This window comes from Rhincodon typus, chromosome 11 (genome assembly GCF_021869965.1).
Source record: "Rhincodon typus isolate 14 chromosome 11, sRhiTyp1.1, whole genome shotgun sequence".
Taxonomy (NCBI): domain Eukaryota; kingdom Metazoa; phylum Chordata; class Chondrichthyes; order Orectolobiformes; family Rhincodontidae; genus Rhincodon; species Rhincodon typus.
This window is the reverse complement of record NC_063342.1, coordinates 60,887,062-60,901,416: the sequence shown is the minus strand read 5'-3', so window position 1 is coordinate 60,901,416 and position 14,355 is coordinate 60,887,062. Positions and strand designations below refer to the sequence as shown.

The following is a 14,355-nucleotide window of genomic DNA, read 5'->3' as shown; positions in this document are numbered from 1 at the left end:
CTCTGAACCAGGTTATAGTCCAACAGGTTTATTTGAAATCACAAGCTTTTGAAGTGCTGCCCCTTCTTCACTTGTCGAACCTGGTGTCATGTGACTTCTCATGAATAACAAAAGATTAATATTCGGGTACAGCAAGATACTTGCACAACCGTAAATGTTTTTCTAAATATTGAAAAATCTTTAATAAATCTATGCCAGATTCTTCGCTGCTAAACCATTATACATTACATAGCAATCCACATGACAGCAACCCATTGTCTAATCCAGATTCACTGCTTTAATTTAAGGAATAGCCCTGTTTTGATATATTTCACTCAACATGCACTTTCAAATAAGTTTACATCATATCACCCAATCAAGATTGAAGTCCTCGCTATTAACAACTTCTAAATGACAAAATATGCACAATTCATTCATTGATAGGGCGCAGGAAGCCACTGTGGCCATCAGAGGCTGTGCTGGGTGCTGGGTTTCCTTTCCAAGAAAAATCCCACTTTAAGGAACAGCCACAATCCCTTCACTTGATACAGATTATTTTTATTTACAGAAGTTTCCCGCCCCACTTATCAATACTAAGATTATCCTCTTGACGGGTCACGCCTGGGTTAACTACCGCCAATCAAACGGAGGTATGTGTGTCTGTAACCAGAGGCCCCTCTCCTCATCCCCACAATGTTGGAGGCAACCGGAAATACACAGGCCTCTGTGCAGAAGCCCACCCACCAAGATGGTGCATATCGCAGCAGGGCAGCTTAGGTTCAGCCCGGCCTTTCCTCCATCCCACGGGAAGCGTACACCTACCTGAGCTCCGAGAATCGGGATACTACTCGCTCTCTGCAACCGCCGCTTCCCGTCACCGTTGCTGCAGCAACCGCCCGACGCCGGCAACTGACCACGTGACTCCCCGAACAGCCGTTGGCCACTCGCCCATCCCTCCCAAACGCCTTCAGCAAGCGACAGTCGGATTGGTGAACGGACGGGGTGACGCTTTGTCGGTTGATCCTACCTGGCGATTGGTTAGTGTACTGGACGTTGTCTTCCAATCGCGTTCTTCGTTGGATTCATGTGGGGTGGCCTGTCGGTGAGTCCTGGGAGTGATCGCCAAGAGTTTGACTGTGGAGTTACGGTGAGTGTGGGAGGCCAGGGCCTAGGGAGGGTCTGCGTGCGGGGGGAAGGGATTGTCGCCTTTACAGCGGTGGGTTGGCTGCTCCCTTAACCCGATAATCGGAAGCGTTCGCTCTTCGCCGCCCGGGTGTCTTTTATTCCCAGACTTTAAACTTTTGGCTGAGTCAAGTTTGATGGTCGAGCATCGACTTCGCTCTCATTGATACCATACTGCTGCATCTTCCATCCAACGGTGCAACTAGATATCCTGTCTCACATCCACCAGCAGTTATGTCACCGAATAGGAAAGGCTTAAAGCAACTAAACATCCAGCTCCAGCTCGGACGAGAAATTCCTCTCGCCTGTCCCTACCCTAAAAAGCAACAACTGCTGAATAATAGAGGACTCAGCAGCACCCTTTAGACCTGCTCCTCCATTCAATAAAGTCTTGTCTGATCTTGGTTCTCGTCTCACCTCCACTTCCGGTCCACATCACTCCCCACCCCACTACGTTTGTCCTTCACGCATCTATCCAGCTCAGCTTTGAATAAAAGAGCCACTGCTACCTTGAGGGGAAGAGAAATTCAACACATTAGCAACACTTTTCTGATAATATTGCCCTAACCTTTGTTTGTTCATTTGGTCCTTGAGCCTGCTAGAGTAGTAAGGGCGTGGAATGCCCTGCCTGCAAAAATAGTTGACTCGCCAACTTTAAGGGCATTTAAATGGTCATTGGATAAACATATGGATGATAATGGAATAGTTTAGGTTAGATGGGCTTCAGATTGGTTTCACAGGTCGGCGCAACATCGAGGGCCGAAGGGCCTGTACTGCGCTGTAATGTTCTATGTTCTATATGCTTTGCTATTCAATAGGATCATGGCTGAGCAGGCATTCCTCATGTCCACTTTCCAGCTTTTCCCTAAAGCCCTTGATTGCCCCACTGATCCAGAATCTGTCTACTTCAGCATTAAATGTACACAAGGATTCTGCTCCCACAACTCTGTCTGGTAAGAAACTCTGAAGATACTCGACTGTCAGAAGAAATTCCTCCTTATCCCACTTGTAAATTGGCACCCCTTTGTTCTGAGTATATGGCGTCTTATCCTGGACTCTCCCATGAGGGGATACATCCTCTCAGCATTTAGTCTAACCCCTTAAGAATCCTGTATTTTTCAATGAGATCACCACTCCTAAATTCCAATGAGTAGAGTCCCAACCTTGTTTGCCTTTGCTCATAAATACTGCATGCAACTCTGATCTCCGTGCCATAAGAAGGATGTTGTGAAACTTGAAAGGGTTCAGAAAAGCCTTGCAGGGATACTGCCAGGGTTTGGAGGGTTTGAGCTGTAGGGAGAGGCTGAACAGACTGGGGCTATTTTCTCTGGAGTGTTGGAGGCTAAGGGGTGACCTTATAGAGGTTTACAAAATCATAAAGGGTATGGATAGGGTAAATAGACACGGTCTTTTCTCCAGGGTGGGGGAATGCAAACTGGAGGGCATAAGTTTAAGGTGAGAGGGGAAAAATTTAAAAGGGACCTGAGGGGCAACTTCTTCACACGGAGGGTGGTGCTTGAATGGAATGAGCTACTCGACGAAGTGATGGAGGCTGATACAATCACAATATTTAAAAGACATCTGGATGGGTATATGGATTGGAAGGGTTTAGAGGCTTAAAGGCCAAATGCTGGCAAATGGGACTAGATTTATTTAGGATATCTGGTTACCCTTCCCTGAAGAAGGGGACTGCAACTGCTTAAGTACTCTAGTTGTGATCTCAACAGTAAGACTTCCCGAGTCTTATACTCCAACCCCCTTGAAATAAAGGCCAACGTTCCGTTAGTCTTCTGATTACAAGTTTTCTGTGTTTCATGCACATGTACCCTGAGTCCCTTTGTGCTGCAGCTTTCTGCAGGTTTTCTCCATTTGAATAATACTGTTATTTCGTTTTCCCTTCCAAAATGAGCAACTTTATAATTTCCCACATAGTACTTCATTTACCAACTTTTTACCCACTCACTTACCCTTCAGTATTTCTCTGTAAACTATTTGTATCCCTCTCTCAAATTGCCTTTCCATCTATTTTTGTGTCATCTGCAAATTTGGCTACAATGCATTTGTTTCTTTTCTCCAAGTCATTAATATATATTGTAAGTAGTTGTGGTCCCAGAACTGATTGATTGCTGTAGAATCCAAGTGGTCACAGATTGCCAACCTGAAAAAGAACCCCTAATTCCTACTTGCTATTTTCTACCCATCTGTCAATATACTGCCTCCAACACAGTGGGCTCTTACCTAATGACTTAACCTTTTGTAAGGTACCTTGTTGAACATTTGTTGAAGTCTAACTAAAACAGTTTGACTAGTTCCCCTATATCCATTCTGGAAAAGCTCTAATAAATTAGTCAGACACAATTTTCCCTTTACCTGACCCTGCTTGATGTCCTCTGGATATCCGTCCTCTTCAGTCTCAGGACCTTGTGTCTTTCAGCAATATCACCTCTTATTCAAAATTCCATGCATATTGGCCTACCATTCTGTACTCTAAGATCATCTCCTCTTGAAGGTTTGCAGTGAATTCTGCTGTACCTATTATTGATTTATCAAAATGGTGCCTGAAAACAGAACTCGACAAGCCACTTATATACACTGGCTACAACAATGAATCAGGGACGAGGAATTCTGCAGTAACTCAACACAAGGCATAAGTTAGGACTGGAATGGAATAGTCTCCATTTGGCTAGATGGGTGAATCTCCAACAGTACTTGTGTTAGAATGCCCAGAATAAAGCAACTTGCATGAATGGCATCCCACCTGGGAATATTCACTCCACCGTCAATGCATGATGGCAGCAATATGTACCATCTACAAGATGCACTTAACTATCTCACCCAAGATGCAGCTTCGAGTCCTGTGAACGCTACCCCATAGAATCATGAGGGAGCAGATGCGTGGGAACACTATCACTTGCAAGTTCCCCTTCAAGTCAATCACCATTCTGTCTAGGAACTGTTTTGCTGTTCCTTCTTCACTGTTGCTGTATCAAAATCCTTGAATGGATATTTAAAAGAAATTGCCAGGTATGGAGTCTGCTTGTCAATACCCTTTTAATCTAATTTGGTTTGCCCTTATTGTTGCACCTTAATACTATATTTTCTTTCACTATTAGCTCACAAGATGAGTTTGAACATTTAAAGCCCTTTTAAAAATAGCTATTGGTGCACAAGAAAATCATGCACAAACGAAATTAAGTTTTGAAGTGCACATGTATAAACTTACAAAGTGTGGTTAATAAGGTAGGTGACCTGCAGCTGAATGTAGCTATGAGGGAATATTATATCATGATGATTAATATTCCTGAGTCAGGAAGATAGGAAAAACAATAGTGACTAGGTAGCAGTTTTGATTAAGGAAAATATCACAGAGCTAAAACGAGAATGCTCTAGAAAGCTCATTTGTTGGTGTTGAGAAATAATGCAGGAATATTATGCTATGGATAGGGCAATATAGTGGTTATGTTGCTGAAAAGTAATCCAGAGGTCAGAATGCACTGCCTGGGAGGCAGTGGAAGTGGGAAACCTCATAACCTTTTAAAAAGTACATGCATGAATACTTGAAATGTTATATCACTTAAGGCTATGGGCCAAGTGCTGGAAAGTGGGATTAGTGTAGATAGATTGGTGCAGACCGATGGGACGAAGGGCCTCTTCTATGCTTTATGATGCTGACTCTATAACTTTTAGTACAAATTGTAAGTCTGAAATTAAACATATAAAATTCCTGACATATAAGCGTCATGCTTTTTTATGAGACAACAAGGTGCAGAGCTGGATGAACACAGCAGGCCAAGCAGCATCATAGGAGCAGGACGGCTGACGTTTCGGGCCTAGACCCTTCATCTTTATGTGTTGGTCTGTTATTTTTGGTGTTTTTTTTTTGTTTCCATCATTGCTAGTTTTTCTATTCTTCCAACCCTGTTGCACCCCTGTCCCGATATTAATCCCTAAAAGACAGCAGTGATCACAGAATGGTTAATAAAAACTAAAAGAACTGTAGATCTGTAAATCGGGAACAAAAACAGGTTTCTGGAAAAGCTCAGCAAGTCTGGCAGCATCTGCAAAGCAAAATCAGAGTTAATGTTTCAGGTCCGGTGATCTTTCCTCAACTCAGTTCTTACCTGAAATGTTAACTCTGATTTTGCTTTACAGATGCTGCCAGACCTATGGAAAGGTTAATGTTGAGAATGACAGTTTAATCAATCCAGGCAGATTTTACAGTCGCTAATTATTTAGTTAGCTTATAAGGTATTATGCTTCCACTATTCTTTTTACGTACCCTTAACAATTTTGCATTCTTTTAAGATCACACTCAGTACTTTTCTTAACACCAAAGCACCTTCAGTTTTTCTTATCAATAGTGAGACCTTTGATACTGAATATCATATTTTCTGACTTGAATGTCTTTCTAGTGTCTCAACCAGTAGAACGGGCTTTTTTCAACGGACAATTTAACCAGATCTCTCTACTGTTTGTTCATTATTTCCTTTGACTCATAGTCTTTGTTTTAGCCATGTTATTCAACATTCCATTGTCTTTATTGACTGCTCCCCTTCACTGCTTGGACGCCTTGAGCATTGAGATAATTTGGGTTTGTCATTTTTTCCCACATACACACATCATTTGAAACATAACAAGTTGACTTCTGACAGAAATTGCATAGCAAGTTGGATAATATATGTAATTTTATCAGCCTTGTCTGATTTTCTTGCCCCTTTATAGTTTGCATAACTTAAACACATTTTGTACTTAGTTTGAATCTATCAATAACAGAAATTGAAACCATAACTAATGCCAGCATTAAGCCACATCAGCTTTTCCTGTTCCTACCATCCAACTGCAGTCTCTTTAATAAATACTTAGTGTTCAGCCCAGTTTTTTAATGTTACAAATCTATCTAAATTTGAGTTGAACTAAGTCTTTTTTAATGGGAAACTTTGTTGAATGCATTTTGTAAATCTAAATGTTGCATGTGTTGAGGTTTGTTGAATGTTATCCTGAGCTTGTTTCCCTTTTTGAATCCAACTCGATGGTTAATAAATAGTTTCGGTTACGCATTTGTTTGCATGTTGCTTGATTGGCTATTCTGCATACAAAAATCTGGTCAGTGATTTTTTTCCCCTTAATCTGGACAACTGGGGCTGCTTAATTTGTTGAGGTCAGCTAGTTACTCACTGTCCAAAAATCAAACATTGACCTTTCTTGCCTATTATTTCAGTTCAATATTATAAAATGCATCTGTATCATTGGTATTCTATTTAAAACTAGTGGTTAGCAATGGTTAGAACAACATTGACAGAGTCTCTGGAGATATATGGCTCATTTTGAACTGGGAATATTCATGGATAGTACAGAGGAATGTAATAAAAGGTTTTAAAAAAAAGTTATGAATTTGTGTTGTTAAATACCTTTCTTGAAGGTAAAATGTAAACCTCCAAATTAGTTTTAATTAGAAATACTTGATTCACATATTGAATGCAGGTGTTTGAGCTTTCTGAAGTGGTGGTAGGGAAGAAGTTCTTATGAATTGGAGGATTTGCTGTTCATTAATTTTAACATGAATATTGCTTTCTTTACAGGTTAAATTAGAGACATGTCTGGTAGTTTTTATTTTGTTATAGTTGGACATCATGACAACCCCGTTTTTGAAATGGAGTTTCTTCCAGCAGGCAAAATGGAGCCCAAAGTGAGTTTTTTTTTTACAATTTCAATGCACTATTACTCAGAAAATACTGTTATCTGCATCTTTTGACAATCTGCCTCCCGTTGACGTCCAGATGGTTGGGACTGCTGTAATGTGGTTCCATTTTTATCCAACTAATCATAGCCGGACGTCACTTACAATAGATTTTCTTTCTGTTGCTGCATTGCCACTCAATCCAATGATCTTTATGTGGCAGCAGAAAATTACTGCAAATGCTGGAATCTAAACTGGAATCTGGAAAAAAAAATGCTGGAGATTACTGCAGGTCAGGCAGCATGCATGGAGAGAAAGCAAGCTAACATTTTGCGTCTAGATGACTTCAGATCTATATGTGGCCTTGTTTTGAAATTCTTGTCATTTATTTTAAATCTCTGCATTACTTACCTTTTCCTTTTCCTTTTCCTGTAATTTACAGTCCCAAAGAATTACCAGAAATGGCTGCTTTCTGTCTTCCCATACCATTACTACCGATAACCACTGATAATCTAACCTTGGTTTCTTCATTTCCCTCATCTGCACGTTGACATGTGATGTGGGACATCAGAATCCATATGTACACTGACAACATTCGGCTCTTTATATCAGTAATGGGTGAAAAGAAATTTCCTCCAAATAAAGTTCAGGATCAAAACCATTTTCTTCGGTTCCCACCACTAACTGTCCTCTTACCACTGTTTCACTCTATCCCAAGCTTCTATCTGAGGCTGAAGCAGACTCTCTGGTGTCATATCTTGCCCTGGGCTAAGCATCCAGCCATCTATCTGCACCAGAACTTACAACAGTCTATTTATATAAATGCATGCTATTGAGCCTTGATTGCATCTTCACAATCTCAAAATTATCTAATAAATTCAGACTTGCACTTAAGGTGAGACTGCAGTTGATTTATCTTTCTGGCATGTTTGTTGTGCCATACTGAGAAATGTGTGTCTGTGGGACAAAATGAGATGCATGGTCAAAAAGAGTAGGTTGATCCATTATCAATGTGGCAACATCACACTTCAGAAAACTTGTCCTTCACTTACCTGGGTTGAGAGCTGCTGATAGCTGATCAGGTGCCGGAGGTTCTGATGCACAGAAATCCCTATTTTAAGTATAAATCATGTAGCTCTGCATCAGCTTTTTATTCTGTGTAGCAGTAAGGATGTAATTTAATAGAGATGTGCAAATTTATAACTTTTCAGATTGCACTAGTGATTTTGTTTGGAGTGTTTTTTTACCCCATAAAGTGTAATACTCCTGACAATGCATAAAGCATTGATAACAAGGATAGATGGGTTCTTATATGCTGCCACATACTTCCTTCTCCATGGGGTAGGGCTGGGAGGAGAAAAAAAGAGCTTTCTCAAGAATAATTTGGATGAGAAGGAAAAGACTGAAAGGAAACAGGAAAGGATTCTAATGCAATCTTTATATTCATGAAGTGTCAACACTGTTTTGAGTGATGTTCAATATTGCGGTGGTACACCTGAAGACATGCTTTTGTGATAACCTGTTTGTCTCTGAAACACATTTCTATCTTGGTTGTATTTCTATATGTTGCAATTAAGTTCATACCTTTCTGCCAATATTGCTTTCTAAATTACTTCCATTACATCTGGAACTAAGTCTGTCCAGAAGTTGATCTGCACTTGCCTTTCACAAACTTCAATTGGAAATTCTGAATTCTGTCTTCTCCCTCGAAGATCTTCACATCTATCTATCTTGTCCTTGCCATGCTAGACTAGCTTTAGTGTCCCAGGAAGACTCTTGTTCTCAAATTCCTCTGCACCCTACTCGAATACAAGTAATCCCCTCCAGCACATGCACCTACACATCTGTTTCTGTGTCATCAGGTAACTGTTAATGCCCACTCCACTTCTAAGGATTTGTTCTTCAGTCACTACCCTTCTCCTTTGTAAGTCTTTCCCTTAACCACATCATCTTATAGCCTCCTGATAATTGCCTTTGACGTGCCAGCTTAATTTCTGCCCTCTGTATCCATTCTTTTGATTTGCCAGGTCACTTCTGTACTTAATAGGAATTGTAACTTGGTTACTGTAATGGTTAGAACAGGGGAATATTGATTCCATGCTACACACAGCAGAGTGAATCCTTTGGTGGAGTAGCTTCTTAATTATTTATGTTTTATTCAATTTTCCTCTTAAAAAAAACAGGATGATCACCGACACTTGAACCAGTTCATAGCTCATGCTGCTCTTGATTTAGTAGATGAGAACATGTGGTTATCCAACAATATGTACTTGAAAACTGTTGACAAGTTCAATGAATGGTTTATCTCTGCGTTTGTTACAGCTGGACATATCCTTTTTTAAGAGTAACCTTTCTCCAATTCTTTGCTCCCATGGGAAAGAGAAAAAACCTTTGCTTATTACTTTCTGCACGCGTAGCAATTTGTGAATTGATCTTTTGGAGAGAGAGATATGCATTGATTGTATAAGGCTAGACAGAATTATGTGAGAGAGTAATATAATTCTGGTTGGATGAAATAGAAGCTACAATTTCATTGCTTGCTGCCTCAAGGAATACTCATTTTCTATAAAGTTTGGGAATAAGTAAAATTCCAACTTCTGTTTGATGTAAATCTACCATGTGCAATATTATCTATCCCATGGTATTCATTTGAGTATTATATGAAATAAATATAACTGCGACTTCAATAATACCTTGAAAGGTATGATTCTAAGAAATTGTTCTGCTGTCTTAATAGGCATTCTGGGAGAGTAATAAAACTCTGGTAATCGGCATCTTTGTGATGTAACTTATAGGTGGGGCCTGCACACACAAACTCCCTATTAGAAAAGGAAGATATTCATTCGATCTGTCTAACCTCAATTTAAATACATATCCAAAGATGGAAATATGCCCCAAATCACAAGCAGGCAGTTCAAGTTGGTTTGTCTGTGAAAGAAACTATATTGAAGAATTGTTTTCCCCCCCAAGTATCTTTACTTGTGTTTGTTTTAATATTGTACTTTTAATTATCAAAGATTGAAAGTTGAAAAATGGCCTACTGGTTTCATACACTAGAACAACATGATCTCAGTGGGGGACTTAAATACACAAAGGACAGTTTCCATATGCTTGTGTAGCAACCATACTGTTACTACTAAGTGGAAAGTTGAATGTCACAACAAAATACCTAAGTAGAAGGGGAAATTATGCAACTTGAGGTTTTCTAGAGTTGAAAAGTCATTGGGTAATTTGTCCTTGACATTATACAAAAATTAAAATCCCTGGCCCAAATTTATACTATTCACCAGGTTACTGATCCCAACCTTGGTTAAGAGGTTTTTTCTGTTTTAACAGAACAGCTCCCTATTTCCTAAATAGTGATGACTGTCAATCATTAATTGAAACCTTTTCTTCCCATACTAGTCTTGCTGCCACACGTTAAATTCTCTGATTTGTTTGACCCTATGCCAATTGATGTGTGGTTCTCTGTATATTTAATTTGGATCCTAAATCAATCCCAGCACAAGATTGTTTAATTCTGTCTGTCATTGGTTTCTATATAATGCTATGACAACTGAATCCTCTCTCACTGCCTCGTGGGTGAAACAGAGTGAATGTCCTTAAGTCTGGCATGATAGGTAATTTAATCTTGAGTTTCTGGTCACAGCAAGAGGAACTATATTTATCCCCTGGCTATAGTGTTCCCTTATCATTACCAAATTCTTTTTTGCTCCCCCAATTCAATGGCATCTTGTATCCTGGTCAATTTGCTCATTAGCATGGCAGTCCTATTCCCATCCACAAGGAGGCAGGTACATCAAAGAGATAAGGCTCCTCCATCAGTACATGCTGGATTCACACACCTGCCTGACACTCCCTTCCCTGTCCATAGTTCTAGGAGGCTGTTAGGTTAAGTAGAACTGTATAGTTCAAAGTATCCAACTAACTCTCCTCTTCCCTACACTCTACAATGTTTGCAACTCAGACTCCAGGTCAAGATATTTATTTACTCAACCTGTTCAGCATTGTTATTACACACCTCTGAAGTAAGTGGGACTCCAGGCTTCCTGAGTCAGAACTAGGGACAGTATCATGGTGCCACAAGAGTGCCTCAGGGCAGGTCAAATATAATGTTCAGAGAAAAGTTGCATCAAGTTCTGACTCCAGTTAGAAGAATCACACTAAGAATCAGTTCAAGCGTTACACATCTTTGTGGTTAGCGGGACTTGAACCCAGGCCTCCTGACACAGGTAGGGACACTAACAATGCAGCACAAGAACCCTTCCAGCAAACACCCAGAGAGCCCTCTCAAGTTTCACTGTGTCTATGATATAGGCTATTCTGGACTATATATTTTCATCACCCTGTTCATGATGCTATTACACACCTGTAGAGCAGGTGGAACATGAATGTGGGCCTGCTGATTCAGAGTAGGGACATGCTACTGAATCTCAAGCCCTTCGGACCTGCTGAAGACTGCATCTCTGAGCTGGCAACAGCTATATGTAGAGTTGAAACTGACTAAATGAATATTAGGATTTACAAATCATTTAAATAACATGTTCAGAAGTGTTACTACACACTTGTGGGTGGGACCTGACCTCAGGCCTCCTGGATTAGTTACTGATTTTGTTACCTAAATAACAAGTTACACTCTCTAGCTTGAAGGCCCAAGCAGTTTAGTAGTTCCATAAGAACATAAGAACTAGGAGCAGGAGTAGGCCATCTGGCCCTTCGAGCCTGCTCTGCCATTCAATAACATCATGGCTGATCTTTTCGTGGACTCAGATCCACTTACCCGCGTTCTCACCGTATCCCTTAATTCCTTTATTGTTCAAAAAAAATCTACCTTTTTTTTAAAAAACGTTTACTGAAGTAGCGTCAACTACTTCACTGGGCAAGGAATTCCATAGATTAACAACCCTCTGGGTGAAGAAATTCCTTCTCAATTCAGTCCTAAATCTGCTCCCTCTAATCTTGAGGCTATGCCCTCTTGTCCTAGCTTCACCTGCCAGTGGAAACATCCTCTCTACTTCTCTCTTATCTATTCCCTTCATAATTTTATATGTTTCTATAAGATCCCCCCTCAATCTTCTGAATTCCAATGAATATAATCCCAATCTACTCAGTCTCTCCTCATAAACCAACCCCCTCAACTCCGGAATCAACCTAGTGAACCTCCTTTGCACCCCCTCCAGTGCCAGTACATCCTTTTCTCAAGTAAGGAGACCAGTACTGCACACAGTACTCTAGGTGTGGCCTCACCAGCACCTTGTACAGCTGCAACATAACCTCTCTGCTTTTAACTTCAATCCCTTTAGCAATGAAGGACAAAATTCCATTTGCCTTCCTAATTACTTGTTGTACCTGCAGACCTACTTTCTGTGATTCATGCACAAGGACACCCAGGTCCCTCTGCATAGCAGCATACTGCAACTTTTTACCATTCAAGTAATAATCCTTTTTACTATTACTCCTACCAAAATGTATGACTTCACATTTATTTACATTGTATTCCATCTGCCAGACCTTTGCCCACTGTCTCAATGTATCTATGTTCCTCTGCAAAGTTTCACAGTCCTCTGCACACTTTGCTCTGCCACTCATCTTAGTGTCATCTGCGAACTTTGACACCCTACACGTGGTCTCCAACTCCAAATCATCTATATAAATTGTAAATAATTGCGGTCCCAACACTGATCCCTGAGGCACACCACTAGTCACTGACTGCCAGCGAGAATAGCACTCCTTTATCCCCACTCTTTGCTTCCTGTTAGTCAACCAATCCTCTGTTCATGCTAATACTTTACCCTTAATGCCATGCATCCTTATCTTATGCAGTAGCCTCTTGTGCGGCACCTTGTTGAAGGCCTTTTGGAAATCTAGGTACACCACATCCACTGGGTCCCCATTGTCCACCTCGCTCATAATGTCTTCATAGAATTCCAAAAGATTTGTCAAGCATGACCTGCCCTTCATGAACCCATGCTGCGTCTGCCCAACGGGACAATTTCTATCAAGATGCCTTGCTATTTCTTCATATATGCACATGAAAATAAATTTGTGCTGCAAATACATAATTGAAGCATCTGTTCCTGTTTCCTTAATTCTGTTTCACACATGAGATTTATTATGTTGCATGATGTGCGTCAAGAAGATGGAATAAAAAACTTTTTTAATGATGTCTATGATTTGTACATTAAGGTAAGTAGAATCTTTTCTTGTTTTTCCACTGGGACAAATGAAAATTAGAGTGTCGTACTGTTTAACTTGTTTGATTGTGATCTTGCCAATTCATTTCCTATTCTGTTTATTTAACTTCTTAATTATTGAAAATATTGAGCATGGTCAGGGAAGATTGCCTGTCAGGTCATGGCCAAAAAACATTTTGGCCCTCAAATAAGCCTGTATTATACTTGAAATGTTACTTTGTAATAGCTAACAAAGGACAGTTAAGTCTGTGTGGACAGCCTTTTAGTACTTCATGAATCTGTAAACTGTCTCCATCTTTGAAATTTTTATTTAAATTCCTATAGCAAATATTTCCAATTCTGGTTGTGGTCAGTTCAATTATTTTAATTTTACTTTTAATGTTTAAGAAATATTTAGACTATTTTTTTCCCTCCTCCAGTTTGCCATGAATCCATTTTATGAACCTAATACCCTCATTCGATCAACAGCATTTGACAGAAAAGTTCAATTCTTGGGAAAGAAGCACCTGCTGAGTTGAACGAATGACAGCGCATGTAAATATAATTAAAGGTTACAGGATATCAGAAGTATCTTTTACTGTGTAGCATATTGTCGTTGGTGACTTTTTGTCAATTGTACTATTCCTTCATGTGTGTATTTATTATATAAAGAAATCATACGTTGGGCTTTGGCATCTATATTTACTACATGCAAGCTATGTCAGTTACTTGTGCCTGTTGAATAGTTTTCTTTAAATCAGTCATGTTTTCATTCAGAAAAATTGTGCTCCATCTGTATTAAATTTTGAAACTGTGTGTGCTTCAGCTTAAACAATTTGTCATACTTCTACATTCCTATTACTTAATACCAATATGCAGGGATGTCTAGTGATATAGACACCTAGCCCTGCCCACCAGTAGTTACATGCTGATTCTAGTTGGAACTATTTTACTGTTGCAAAAGCTTATGAATTATGCCAGCAGTTACTAGCTACAGGTGCAGATCCTAGCCTATTGCTGGACGAGTGTGTCTTTTGAATGCAAAAATCTCAAATCTTTCAAGATAGCATTCAGCTGAATTCCAAAGCTAGTAGAAAAGGGAAGTATTTCCCCCTGAGCCTTCCTCCAGCTCCAAATGGCAGGATGAAATGCCATGTCATATCCAAACAGGTGACAAGACAGTGGAGAGTATGCAACACCAACCTGTAAAAGAAACACCAGTATTTTCTTGATACAGCTGTACCCTACAATCCAAGTTAAGTATTTTGGGGGCCTAGGATCAATGTGAAATTCTGTCTGAACTGGGGGCAGCTGAAACAAGAGTCCACCATAAGTATGAGCTGC

General features: G+C 40.0%; 1 protein-coding gene and 1 long non-coding RNA gene across 2 annotated transcripts in view; one reads left to right on the top strand and one right to left on the bottom strand.

Annotated features, from left to right (window-relative positions):
* Positions 1–984, bottom strand: part of LOC125484328 — an 8,893-nt gene extending 7,909 nt beyond the window's left edge. The window contains exon 1 of the long non-coding RNA XR_007263153.1: positions 802–984. This is a non-coding gene — a long non-coding RNA (uncharacterized LOC125484328). The remainder of the gene's footprint in view (positions 1–801) is intronic.
* A 23-nt stretch (positions 985–1,007) lies between these two features.
* Positions 1,008–13,827, top strand: trappc2 (trafficking protein particle complex subunit 2). Its single transcript, XM_048602506.1, has 5 exons — positions 1,008–1,126; positions 6,741–6,847; positions 9,022–9,166; positions 12,939–13,024; positions 13,452–13,827. Exons 2-5 carry the CDS (start codon positions 6,755–6,757, stop codon positions 13,548–13,550), a joined length of 423 nt encoding a protein of 140 aa, XP_048458463.1. The 5' UTR covers positions 1,008–1,126; positions 6,741–6,754; the 3' UTR covers positions 13,551–13,827.
* Positions 13,828–14,355: the final 528 nt, after the last annotated feature.

Excerpts from the sequence above, each read along its gene's own strand:
- trappc2 (XM_048602506.1), top strand. The coding sequence starts at position 6,755 with ATGTCTGGTAGTTTTTATTTTGTTATAGTTGGACATCATGACAACCCC. Across the intron at positions 9,167-12,938 it reads TGCGTTTGTTACAGCTGGAC|ACATGAGATTTATTATGTTG; the intron begins ATATCCTTTTTT and ends ATTCTGTTTCAC. Across the intron at positions 13,025-13,451 it reads TCTATGATTTGTACATTAAG|TTTGCCATGAATCCATTTTA; the intron begins GTAAGTAGAATC and ends TCCCTCCTCCAG.